Source organism: Vigna radiata, chromosome 6 (genome assembly GCF_000741045.1).
Source record: "Vigna radiata var. radiata cultivar VC1973A chromosome 6, Vradiata_ver6, whole genome shotgun sequence".
Taxonomy (NCBI): Eukaryota; Viridiplantae; Streptophyta; class Magnoliopsida; order Fabales; family Fabaceae; genus Vigna; species Vigna radiata.
The window spans coordinates 36,190,736-36,203,815 of NC_028356.1; the positions used below are offsets into that span (position 1 = coordinate 36,190,736).

The 13,080-nt window shown below is 27.1% G+C and overlaps 3 protein-coding genes across 3 annotated transcripts; 1 reads left to right on the forward strand and 2 right to left on the reverse strand.

The window, feature by feature from the left end:
- Positions 1 to 1,260: 1,260 nt before the first annotated feature.
- LOC106764122 (dihydroflavonol 4-reductase-like) lies at positions 1,261 to 3,350 on the reverse strand. Its single transcript, XM_014648350.2, has 6 exons — positions 3,139 to 3,350; positions 2,879 to 3,048; positions 2,599 to 2,793; positions 2,348 to 2,507; positions 1,755 to 1,947; positions 1,261 to 1,674 (listed from the first exon to the last, which is right to left on the reverse strand). The coding sequence occupies exons 1-6, from the start codon at positions 3,254 to 3,256 to the stop codon at positions 1,473 to 1,475; spliced, it is 1,038 nt and encodes a 345-aa protein (XP_014503836.1). The 5' UTR covers positions 3,257 to 3,350; the 3' UTR covers positions 1,261 to 1,472.
- A 5,328-nt stretch (positions 3,351 to 8,678) lies between these two features.
- Positions 8,679 to 11,668, forward strand: LOC106764349 (mannan endo-1,4-beta-mannosidase 7). Its single transcript, XM_014648634.2, has 5 exons — positions 8,679 to 9,119; positions 9,426 to 9,620; positions 10,181 to 10,303; positions 10,522 to 10,715; positions 11,154 to 11,668. Exons 1-5 carry the CDS (start codon positions 8,784 to 8,786, stop codon positions 11,518 to 11,520), a joined length of 1,215 nt encoding a protein of 404 aa, XP_014504120.1. The 5' UTR covers positions 8,679 to 8,783; the 3' UTR covers positions 11,521 to 11,668.
- A 668-nt stretch (positions 11,669 to 12,336) lies between these two features.
- Positions 12,337 to 12,900, reverse strand: LOC106764576 (glucose-1-phosphate adenylyltransferase large subunit 1-like). The gene is made up of 3 exons (XM_022781744.1): positions 12,794 to 12,900; positions 12,523 to 12,583; positions 12,337 to 12,438 (listed from the first exon to the last, which is right to left on the reverse strand). The coding sequence occupies exons 1-3, from the start codon at positions 12,892 to 12,894 to the stop codon at positions 12,337 to 12,339; spliced, it is 264 nt and encodes an 87-aa protein (XP_022637465.1). The 5' UTR covers positions 12,895 to 12,900.
- Between the last annotated feature and the right edge of the window lie 180 nt (positions 12,901 to 13,080).

The following is a 13,080-nucleotide window of genomic DNA, read 5'->3' on the forward strand; positions in this document are numbered from 1 at the left end:
TGGTATGTTCGTTTTTCTTTTGACTCTCCACGTGATGAGCAGTCAGTCAGTCATATATAAATTAGTTAGACTGTTGACCACGTGACACTTTCCAAATTCAAAGGAGGAATGTTCCAACTGAATATTGTCGAGTCCTACATATCACTAAGTGTTGACTTACTATTAACACATTAGAGCCATTGTCTCCTTTGCAACATTTTTTAAAAATACATCTTTGGTGAAAAATGAATATGTTAGGACACAAAATTTTACGTAAAATAAAACAAAATGAATATGAGTTTATATAGATAATTTTTTTAAAAAAAAAAATGATACCAAAACAAATATATAAAATTAATTTCTCCTAGAACAGGACAACGAATTTGAAGTTGTTGATTGGTTATATGGTCTTAGTTTTACATGCTTTGTTGATTATGGGTCAAAGTTATGTTTGCTTTGTTCTATCCTTTCTCTTTCTTGGAGGCTTTTATAGTTTATGTTTGTGGTGATTTCAGGGACAGAATAAGTTTGTCTTCTGGTACATTCATCGAACACCTGGAGTTCCAAACCAGACGTCATGTAAGGACAATATATGGAGTGATGTTGATATTTTAATAATTTTTTTTAATAATTTTTTTTATAACGTAACATGTATTTATTTTATTGGTTTGTTTGAATTTATATTTAAAAAAATATCTGAAACGACTAATAAAAGTTATCACGTAACGTTGTAAGAAAATAGTTGTTAACAGAATTTTTTTCCCATGTGCAGAGTATTTTTTTACTTTCAGTATGAAGCAAGGGAAGAAACATATGGGCCCGTAGGAAGAAACTGCCTCCAAACGGATGGGTTGATGGAATTTGGGCTTTTGAGCCCAAATCCAATAGATGTTCACCTCTACAACAAAAAAGAAATGAAAATATATTTTTTTAAGGCTAAAAAGTTGGTTTGGGTTAAAATTAAAATTATATATAAACCGTATCCGACGGATATAAATCCATTTTACAAACTGATGGGCTGATTGATTGAGTTTTAGCTAACTTCATATTCATAGCGTCTCTAGTATTGTTGCACAACTTTTAACATTGACTTAGCTGAATACTAGTTAAAAATATATTTGATGTATATTTAATTGCTAAGGTAGTATATTTTAACTCATTAAACTTAAAACATAAGAAGACTTGATAATTAAAAGAAAATCAAGTTATGCTATAAATATCCCATGAAATAAAGACAAATATAAGTTTATTTACATTAAATAATAAGTGAGACAAGAATAATTTAATCGAAATATAGAAAGAGTTTTATTAGAAGTACATGTAACTAACAACATAATGAGTTGAATGAACAAAAGTAGATGCTCAAACATGTAATGTTATGAGACTTTATTAGAAGTTCATGTTACAATGTACGCACATCTCTAACTTAATAAAATAACCGAGATTGAAACTAACGAAGAAACATGCATGAACCATGAAATGAAAGGGTGTGTTTAGTTCCTTGGAGTTTCTGCATTCTGAAAGATACTACTGAGTGGAGTTTCAGCAAGTTTAGGAAGAAGCCCTTTGTCTCTGCATGTATCAATTGCTCCACAGTACATGTCCTCTAAGCTGTACTTGAATTGGAATCCTAAATCTTTTATCTTCTTTGAAGAAAATCTCACAACCTCCAATTCATCTGGAATATTCTTGAACCTAAAACTCCAATATTGTTATCAACATTTGATGGATATAATAATTAAGAATAATGTTTTGGTCTTGTGTGAGAAACTTACTTGGTGGGGATCTTGTACTCAGGGTATTTTTCATTGATTAGTTTGGCAATGTCATGAATAGTAGTGTCACATGCACTGCATATGTACCTCCCTTCAACTTTTGGCTGTTCAAACAGAAATATGTGAGCAAGACACAGATCATCCAAGTGCACGAATTGACCTTGCTTTATGATCGAATAATGACTCTCATTTCCTGCAAAATTTTCAGCGTCACTCATATAAAGTTCTCTGCTTTTAAACTAAATATTCTTCTTTTTTACATAAAAATGAGAAAAAGCAAGAATAATAATATATTGTTCGGTCTAACGAGAAGAAGTTTGCTGGAAGACTCAAGATCAACGAGATTTGAATCTAATCACGTAAGATTGATATTCTCAGTATAACAAATTTTTAACAAAGAGTTAACGAGTCTTTTATCTTTATATATATTCGATTTTGATACCGTATTAAAAAATAAACTTCAAATATAACTCAATTTCATAAAACTAGTTTATAAAGTAAGGTTTATATTCACTGTGTATTATAATTTAATCTTATTTTTAATTGACGTTGAACTTTTTCGATGACAATTGAATTTCTAACCAATAACTTACCTGTGATGGGAGAAAGAGCAGTGATTAGGCTAGGTGGCATGGTTGGCATGAGAAAGGGACCAACAACAAGAGGTGGAATGATAGTGATGAAGTCCATGCCATGCTCTTTGGCGAATTTCCATGCTTCTTTCTCGGCCAGTGTTTTAGAAACGAAATACATCTGCAGAAAGAATAATCAGTGAGAAATCATGAAGGAAAAAAAGCATGGAGATGAAAATCTGAATGGTAATGGAAGAAAAATGACTAATTACCCAACCGGTCATCTTTACTCTCCTACAAAACTCAACGTCACTCCAACAAGTTTCATCAAAAACGGGCTTCTGGTGTTCAATAACATTAAGAGTTCCTGCTGAGGATGTAAACACAAGCCTTCTCACTGTCTTTGCTTTCATGCAAGCTTTCATGATATCCAGAATTCCGTTTACAGTAGGCTTTATCACTTCACTCTGCACCAGTTTCCATCAACTTTATCACATTCAAACAATAATAATATTGCATGCACATTCCACCATTTTCAATCAAATTTCACACCTCAGGGTCTGCAGACTCAAAGTCCATCGGAGTTGCCACATGAAAAACTCCAGTGCACCCTTTAATGGCTTCATCAAAGCTTCCCTCTTCAGCTAGGTCAGCCTTCCACAGAGACAGCTTTGTCTTTGCACCCGGCAGCTCCACCAAATGCTTCACCTTCTTCATGTTCCCTGCACATGCATGTAATAATTAACAAGATCAAAAGGTGGTGACACTGTATGAAATTTTAACCTCGTTATCATTATGGTGAAGAGTGGGACCTGGGTCACGAACGGTGGCACGAACGGTATAGCCACGCTCGATGAGTCTCATAACAAGCCATGACCCGATGAAACCAGAAGCTCCGGTGACGCAAACGGTTTCAGAAACTGAACCCATTGTCTTCTCTACGTACCTTTCTCTGACCCAAAACACAAAAAGAAAAAAGAGAAAACGTTGAACCTCTGATGAAATGAATAGAGTTGACTTGGGAATGGAATGTGTGCTGTTTGTTGGAACCTTTTATAGAAGCCTTTCTGCACTCTGCACATGAACACAACAGAGACCAAGGAATTGTTGGTGAGCTTTACCTTCCCATCAAATTTCCTACATTGACATTACAGTAACCTAAGATTACACTAATCCTAAATTAACATCACTCTTTGAAATGGAACATCATCGTTTTGCTTTTCAAACTTAGGATTCTTCAGTTTAATCTTAATAAATTATCAGTTTCTTTATCTTTCACTTTCAGTTAACTTAACATATATGTTTGCTTTTCACACCTAACACTTATCTTTTTAACCTTTATTGCCACCATTTTTACATAATAACTCTGCCTTCGTGTCTCTTTTTTCTAAACACAATTTTCAATTTCTTAATAAATAATAAAACCTTTCCTTTCATCGTATCATGAATTTTTTTCTATATGCTGACATTTTCAAAATTAATTAATTAAGAATTTAAGTATGGATTAGTATCACACTAAATAAAAATTATAAAGTTGAATGAATATATATATATATATATATATATATATATATATATATATAAATGATCTTAACCTTATTGATATTTGTTTTAAATGAATAACTTAAAAGGTCAGAAATACAAATATAAACTGAAAGTCTCACGTTAAATATAAATAAATGATAAAATTAAGTGTCATATAAAAAAATTTTAATTAATAATTTTAATTTTTATATTATTTAAATATGTGATTCAAGGGTTAAAGTCAAATTAAATAAAGGATTACGTTGAATTTTTTAATAAAAAAATCAAGTTGTGTATTTTTATAGAAATAAAGACTGAGTCACAAACAAATATAAAATTAAATTAAATAAAAAATTTAAACAAAAATTAAATTACAAATTAAACCTAAAAATAACACTTTTAAACTTAAAGTTTGACTTTATATATAAGTAATTTCATCCAAAAGACTAATAACTTTTAGAAGACTCTTAATAGCTGAGATATGAAATTTCAATTTAATTTTTAATCAGTTTATCCTAGATAAATAAATAGCCTAAAAAGAAACACTTTTATTATATCTGACGTTATAATTATAATTTTTAAAATGAAAAAAACAACATTTTTACTATTAAAATTCTTATTAAAATTAATTGCAGAAGAAAAAAAAAACATATTTTGTTGATCACGTGAGCCATCAGTAAGTTGACGTTGATAGTTAGAAAAACGATGGTTTGGTTTGGAGATGACTAGTTGGTTTAATGCTAAGCCTTTGTCATCTGCTTTTTTCTAATATGTTGACTGTCTCTCACAGTATATCAACTTTTATTTTTTATTTATTTTTTCAAACATTATTCTTAATTTTTTTAATATTGATATTTTATTTTTAGTTTTCTTTCAATTAATTAATATTTACTAATAAAAGTAATGCATTTATTGATAAAGTTAAATTATTTATCTTCAATTTTATTTTGTTATGTATTTAAATAAATAAATAAGTCGTCAAACAAATAAGTAATACAAATTATTTTAAATATCAATATATTTTCTATAAATTAATATATAAATTAGTTACTACATTTTTTTTTGTCATTAAAATAGTTATTATCCAATGATTTCTTGTAGCGTAGTTTATACATTAACTAATTAATTGAAGGTATTTATTTTGGTTTCTTTAATTTTGATGTTAAAATGAAGATTTTATAGATAATTTTCTTCGTAACAAACTTAAATGTATTATCAGATTTGTTTAATATATACATATTTAACATATCTAAAATATTATTCATCTCAACATTTATAAACAAATAATATATATGTTGTAATTGTTATAATATTTTAATCATAAATAATTATTTACTTTTTTTTCTATAGTTAATTGATACATATACATAGTTGTGGTTTGATAATTCATTTTAACATTTATGTAATTATATTTTGTTCTTTACAATTTTACCTAAAAAAATAAAATATATATTCTTAATATTAATATATATATATATATATATATATATATATATATATATATATATATATTAAAATTGATGAATTTAAGAGCAAAAACGTCCATGATCAAAAGCTAAAACTGAAATTGCAGACATTTAACTTCATTGTAACTTAATAGTATTCAAATATTGTTGAGAGGTTCTGATTCCTCCTCTTATTTCATTAATGGACAAGACTTAATCCACAAAATCCTCCTTAATAAACTTTTTTAAGAGTTTAATCATTTATTCTTAATCAAGATAATAATAAATAGGTTTAACATACTTTTTATTCTTACATTTTTTTTAATTCTAATTTTATCTTCTTAATCTTTATGTATAATTTTAGATAAATTATAATTTTAAAATTTTTATCACGTTATTCTTTTACGGTAAAAGATATATATTTCAACCATGAAATTATATATTAATGAATAATTTGGTATAATAATTTATAATATAGAATTAACAAAATAACAAATATATAACATTTTAAAAATTAAATTTTAAATATAACTTAATTTTATAAAATTAATAAATAAAATGAAATTTATATTATATAAATTTGATTTCTTTTTAATAACGTAAAATCTCTAAGTCACGTTAAAGTATAAAAGAATTTGAATATGTGAGTGTCAACTTGTTTGATTTACCATTTAAAATATACTTTAAATTTAATTAAATCTTAAAATTAAATTTGTATCTCATAATAAATTATTTCATTTCTAATTAATATAAAATCTCTCACACGTATCAAAATAGAAGGGATCATGAACATATGTAAGTTTCACTTTGTTTGGTTTTGTTGAAAAACAAATTGAGTCTTGGATCAATTATAAATAATAAAAACTAACAATAAAATATAACTTACCTGAAACAAAATCATAATTATTCATTCCTCTTTTATCTTTATCAAATGAAACCAAATATTATTATACCTAAACTTAATAAAATAATAAATCTCTAAAATTTAAGTTTATCCCAACAGATTTACCATTTAAAAGCATTTCTTCATCGAAAGTTTGCAAATTTTAAAGAGGTAGACTGAGAATTTCTTGTTGCCATTAAAGCCAGTTGGTAACGTTGGATGTAATTTATTTACAGAATATATTGAAATTGAAATTATAAATAAAAAGTAGTTAGTGACAATAGAGAAATAGTTGAAATAAATAAATAAATAATTATAAAAAGAATAATTTTGAAAGACATCCTGAAGCATGTTGGGACCATGAACATCATACCTTAAATTTTGTCCGAAAGTCGATTTCATAGCACTTAAATTATGATGCTTTTGTGTTCCATCAAAATGATACACTTCCAGACATTAAATTCAATTATATCTCAGGATCCTTATTCGAAAAGTAAGGTTATTTGAAATTAGAAAAAAAAAACTAAATAAATAATAAAAATTATAATTAGTTTAATTAAAATGACATATATAACATAGAATGAAATTGATTAGATAATATATTAATAGTAGAATGTTCTTGATGGGAATTTAATAAAGTTAAGTTTGGATTAAAATCGGAAATAACTATTTTAAAAATAGAAATTTTATTAATTTAAATAAGTAATTATAAATTATGTATACATTTTTTTCACATACCAATATTTAAAAAAAATTAAAATATAATAAAACATGTGAAATTTACCATAAATGTTTTACAACACGATTTACCTTTATCACATTATATTACTTAAACAAAATATTTATTTCGTGTAGTTTGTTTTGTATTTTCCTTTAGATAGAATGAAATACCAATGATAACTAAAAATTAAGAAGTAACTTATATGTATAATGCATAAACTACTTTAATATCTCACATATAATTAGAAATATCAAATAGAATTTGATTTGAAATGTATTAATTGGAAATGAGTACAATAAACCAAATATTTATTTATCATAGTATATACATATATGTATTCAGTAAAGAATTATGTATAATTGAAGTATAAAAAAATATGATGTTAAGATCACAAATTAATTTAAATAAATATAAATAATGAAAACGAAGTTATAGATACTTCCCTAATAAAGTGAAAATACAAATTTATTTGTTTTATTATAAACTTTTAATCATAAATCTGACTCGTCATAATGAATATTATTTTTTATTAATACTTTATAAAAATTATAGTCTAATCTAATTGTTAATGAGATTATAATCACAATTTTACTGAAATAATTTAAAAATCAAAATCAAAATCATCTTTTATTTTTTTTTTTACAAAGTCATTTTTCATAATATATCAATTTAATTATAAAAACATATTTAAAAAACTTAAATATAGTTAATTAAAAAAGATGTTGTTACAATTATATATATATAAGATATTATTAATATTGTAAATTATTTTTCCTAAAATAGTCAACTATTTATATAATATAAGTTTAAATAAAAGGAAAATGTACTTTTATTAAAATATTTTTCAAAAATCATATTTGTTTTATATTAAATATTTAATTATAAATTTTAAATATAATTAGTGACTATGAAAATAGAGGATGTTAAAAAAATTATTTTTTTATTTTTATGAATGAAGATTATAATTATACTTATATTTTTATTAATTTTAAATAAGTATTCATCTTTCTTGAACTTTTAATAAAAAATAACATCATCACGAGCATTAAATTCAATTCCTATATTATAAGATTGATATTTGGAGGACAGCCAAGGAATTTTAATTTCTTTACAAAAAAAAAAACAGATATTTCAATCAAATTACACCTATTCAATTTCCATCAAATGTTATATTATTAAAAATGCTTTAGAATTTTTGACATAAATTGTATATTTAAAGATTTGTATAAATCTAAAATCATCTAACGATCTAATATCTTTTTTTAAAATATAAATCATTTAATAAACTTTGTTGTTGTTCAGTTTCACAAGTGATATAAACAATCATGATTATATTAAAGTATAATTTAATAACTAAGTAGACAAAAACTTATGTAAAATTTATAACAATACAATATTATTTTATGTAAATTATTATTATTATTATTACATATACAACAGTATTTAAGATCGAATAAAGTATATGCATAAAGATTCACTTAATAATTTATTATTTATTGATATAAATAAAATGCATGATGTAATAAACACAAAGGTATCACTTACTGAAATTATCCAATTGAATATTAATCATTCAAAATTTATATAAACAGCATTAATAAATTTCAGCTGTTTAATTTTTAATCAAACAATTAAAAATATAAATATAATTAAATGTGATAATTATCATAAGATTGGAATTTGGAGGGATTTACTGAAAAGTTTAAGTTTTCTTTCTATATATATAAATACAGTAGTACAGTGATAGTTCCTATACATAGACCCATTTGTCATTATAAACAGTGTGGGACTGGCTTCAGTGCTGCAAATTGAGCAGTATCATTCGTTCCTAGTTCTTCACGCCACCAAAAAGCAGAGAGTGTGAAGATTTTTGAAAGCAGAGTAATGAAGCTTGGTTTCTTTCTGTTGTCTCTAGTTCTCTACCAGATGATACTAGAACCTGGGATCTTCAAAGTAGAAGGTGATGATCATGATGATGAGTTTGTGAGAGTAAGAGGGGTGCAGCTTCTCTTGAATGGGAAACCCTACTATGCTAATGGTTATAATGCTTATTGGCTCATGTACATGGCCTCTGATCCATCTCAGAGAAACAAGGTCTCATCTGCATTTCAAGTAGCTGCAAACCATGGACTTAGCATAGCAAGAACATGGGCTTTCAGTGATGCTGGAGATTACCCTCTTCAATATTCTCCTGGATCCTACAATGAAGACATGTTCCTGGTCAGTTTTCATTTCCATTTTGTAATCTCAATGTATTCTTTTCTGTAGAGATTAAAGATGGTTTTGCTTAAATGTAATTAATTAGCTGTTTAATTATAATGTTATACAGTCTATTTTGCACTGGCATTCCATCACATGTCATCATTGAATTAATTAACATCTAACACAGATATTATTTTAAGAGGGTTTGTGATTAGATCGATAACAGTGTAACTTAGTTTTTCTGAGAAATGCATGCCTGCTATAATTGGTGTACAGTTTTTCTGCAGCAGTAATAATGATATTTTGGCTGTGTAAATAATGCAGGGACTGGACTTTGTAATATCAGAAGCCAGAAAATATGGGACCAAGTTGGTGTTGAGTTTGGTGAATAACTATGATGACTTTGGAGGAAAGAAACAGTATGTTGAGTGGGCAAAGACTGAGGGCCAGTCCCTACATTCTGAAGATGACTTCTTCACAGACCCTCTTGTCAAGGAATTCTACAAAAACCATATCAAGGTAATTCAACTTTTCATTACTATATTTTCTTTTCTTTAACATCATTTTTACCAAGTTATTGTGATAAATCTTATGTTATAATAAATGATGTAAGATTCTTAACTGTCAATATGAATAGTATAAGATGAAAAAGAAATCTAAAATCATAATGATTGAAAAAAAGTTTACCATCACCAGCTTTTGCAGTTGTTTTGGTCTGTGAGCATAAATGTTTAGCAGCAGAAAGCTAGCAAGAATTAATGAACCTGTTATAGAGGTTTAGACTTTTCTTAAAGAATGTTGCTACTTGCTACTGATACACACTTGTGATTTTCAACCATCTTAATGTTCTACATGTGCACTGTGCTATCGACCACTTGTTATATAAAGTGCATTTAAGTACAGCTAATGAAACAAACACCACACATGAAGAAAATTTCAGCACTAACTACATATGCAGTAATATTTTATTATTATTAGTTGCTGTCTCAGCTACTTCTGCTCGTGACAACATTTGTACTAAGGTTTTTGAAGTGAAAAAGACATATAACAGTGTGGTTTTATGTTTGTCTGCATGATAGAGTGTGCTCACAAGGCGTAATAACTTCACGGGAGTGGTTTACAAAGATGATCCAACCATAATGGCTTGGGAACTCATGAATGAAATTAGATGCCCTTCTGATCATTCAGGAAACACAGTTCAGGTAATTATTATTCTGTTTTTCAATTATCTTTTCTTTTTCATTTCAATTTAAATAAATAATAAAATAAAATCTTTATGTACTATCAATGCAAAGAAAAAGAGAATTAAGAGAACCCTTTTGACTATAACATGTTGATTAAATTAATATAATTTTGGATTAAAATAAGTAATGTCAAATCAATGTTTTCAAACATTAAGATATATTTCCCTTTTTGACAGGCTTGGATTACTGAAATGGCATCTTACTTGAAATCCATAGATGGAAACCATTTACTTGAAGCTGGTCTGGAGGGCTTCTATGGACTTTCAAAGAATGAGTCTAATCCAAATTTCCAAGTTGGAACAGATTTCATTGCAAACAATCAAATCCCAGCCATTGATTTTGCCACAGTTCATTCATACCCTGATCAATGGTGTGCCATTTCACTTTTATTTAATGATCATGCACCACTTTTCAATAACAAAACAAGAAAAACATGCATTTATATACATTCTATCTGTAAATATCTTTTTAGAATTCTTAATTATAAATCTCATCTTAAGTTAATTTTATTCAGATTGATTAAAATTAGTTTCTTATTTTGGAGATATGTTTTATATTTTCATGATAATGCTGAATTGGGTAAGGTTATGAGCAGGTTGTAAAAATAAACTCAAATTAGGAGTTATTAAATAATTTATTGCATATGTTTATATTCATTATAGCAAGTTATTTGTAAATAATTGGAAGTATTATGGTTTCTAGATGAAAGACTTAATGTTAGTCTTATGTATCTCAAGGTTTAAGTGATACGAAAATACATCAGAAACATCTTTAGAAATATCTAAGTGAGTGTCATTTTCTAACACAGGTTACCAGGATCAAGCAATGAAGAACAAACCTTGTTTTTGGTTGGATGGCTGAATGATCACATACAAGATGCACAGATTATTATTGAGAAACCAGTTTTGTTTGCTGAGTTTGGAGTATCAGTGAGAAACATGAGCAGTGAGTCAATTACAATAAGGGATGAAATTTTCAACTTGGTGTATTCTTCAATCTATTCATCAGCAAGTGATGGTGGTGCAGCAACTGGTAGCTTGTTTTGGCATCTTTTAGCAGAAGGAATGGATTCTTTTAAAGATGGCTATGAAGTCCCTTTAGATGAGAATAGCTCAACTGCTACTTTGATTGCTCAAGAGTCTCAAAAGCTAAACAGAATCAGGATGAAGAAATAATCCATTGTTAACACTAAAGCAAAGCAAGTTAGAAATTGAGACAAGACTTTGTAATATTATTAACACAAAGCCCTTTAATCTTAGACATTATATCTGTGCATGAAAGATAAATTATAAGTGTCTCCATCTTCATCAATCTATAATACTATTTAAGTTTTTTGGTATGCAAAAATGAATTAATAACATTTTGGTGTAATTAAGTTTTCATATATTTTTTTCAAAGTTCTTGTTTATGAATTATTAAAAATTCAAAATTATTGCTAGAACGTAAATAATTTTTTTATTATTTATAAATAAGTATTTGAATTTAAAAATGTAGTTATTAAAGGAATAAAACAGTAAAATAAAATTGAAAAATTAACATGTTTACACGAAGGGTGCTCTGAGTTTAAGAATTTTCCAACATTTTACAAATTTTTGTAAATTTTGTAACACGAGGTTGCTATAACTTCGTTAAAAATATAAATATTTTCTTAATTTCACTAAAATACCCAAATGTTTTGTGTAAGATAAAATTTAATATCTTCTTCGATCTTTTTAGAAAAAAATCATTGAATAAATTTCTATGTTTTCCTTTTTATTCAATACTAAAAAAGAAAAAACTAAACAAGTATTAAGAATAAAAAAAAAAGTATTTTGATATTTTAAAAGATAATAAGTTAATAAAATAGTTAGGTATGGAGAGATTAACTTTGATTTGATTGAAACAAAGCAACAAAAACAGTTTATTCAAACCCAAGAATTCCTACATGAAGTGTAACTTGGAGTATACAATGGAGCAAACTAATCCTACTACACTTTCTGCAACAAACTCCTTCAGATCACTGTTCCATCTTTGATAGTTGCATTCTTCACTACAACTACAATGCCAGACCTAATGTAGAATCCCTCTTCAGGCCTGTCAGCTTCTTCAACACCCTGTCAACTCATAAAAATACCTCAATCAACAAACAAATGTTGGATACTGAAATACCATGTTTGAGTTTTTCAAGCAGCACTTACATCAGCATTGGCAATTATCACATTTCTTCCTATCTTAGCATTCTTGTCAATGATGCACTTCCTTCAAAATATTGGATCAAAAAATTAGCATATATGAGAAACAAAAAAGTTATAGTGATTGAAAAATGAATTTTAAATCTGATTCAATCTCACGATATGTTTATAAAGTTTTATCTATCCATTAAAGAAATCACGTATACACAAATCACGTATAACTAACTGAACATATTAACATGAACGAGACAATGATCATTATGTGACATCATGGTACCTGATTTTGGTATTCTCTCCAACACCAATTGGAACCTTCCCGTTTTCCAGCAGAGATGCAATTTCAGAATCAGTTTGATAGCAGTCAGCACCCATCATCATAGTATCCTGCATATTCAGAGGGTCATGGAAAAGATGTGTAAAATGCACCTTCCTTCTACCCCACCAATTTTCAATTGTGTCAAGTATAACCATTCATGATGCAGAGAAAAAGTGCAGAATAAGCTTACCTGAAGCTCTGAACCAGCCTCTAAACGTGAGCGCAAACCAACAATAGAATGTTGAACT

What these genes read in the sequence shown, in the direction of transcription:
- LOC106764576 (XM_022781744.1), bottom strand. Translation starts at nt 12,894, where the DNA reads ATGATGATGGGTGCTGACTGCTATCAAACTGATTCTGAAATTGCATCT. An exon ending in GGAGAGAATACCAAAATCAG is followed by an intron (nt 12,584 to 12,793) that starts GTACCATGATGT and finishes AATATTTTGAAG; the next exon opens with GAAGTGCATCATTGACAAGA. An exon ending in TGATAATTGCCAATGCTGAT is followed by an intron (nt 12,439 to 12,522) that starts GTAAGTGCTGCT and finishes ATGAGTTGACAG; the next exon opens with GGTGTTGAAGAAGCTGACAG.
- LOC106764122 (XM_014648350.2), bottom strand. Translation starts at nt 3,256, where the DNA reads ATGGGTTCAGTTTCTGAAACCGTTTGCGTCACCGGAGCTTCTGGTTTC. An exon ending in TGCCACCGTTCGTGACCCAG is followed by an intron (nt 3,049 to 3,138) that starts GTCCCACTCTTC and finishes ATGCATGTGCAG; the next exon opens with GGAACATGAAGAAGGTGAAG. An exon ending in GAGTACAAGATCCCCACCAA is followed by an intron (nt 1,675 to 1,754) that starts GTAAGTTTCTCA and finishes TTGGAGTTTTAG; the next exon opens with GTTCAAGAATATTCCAGATG.
- LOC106764349 (XM_014648634.2), top strand. Translation starts at nt 8,784, where the DNA reads ATGAAGCTTGGTTTCTTTCTGTTGTCTCTAGTTCTCTACCAGATGATA. An exon ending in TCTACAAAAACCATATCAAG is followed by an intron (nt 9,621 to 10,180) that starts GTAATTCAACTT and finishes TCTGCATGATAG; the next exon opens with AGTGTGCTCACAAGGCGTAA. An exon ending in CATTCATACCCTGATCAATG is followed by an intron (nt 10,716 to 11,153) that starts GTGTGCCATTTC and finishes TTTCTAACACAG; the next exon opens with GTTACCAGGATCAAGCAATG.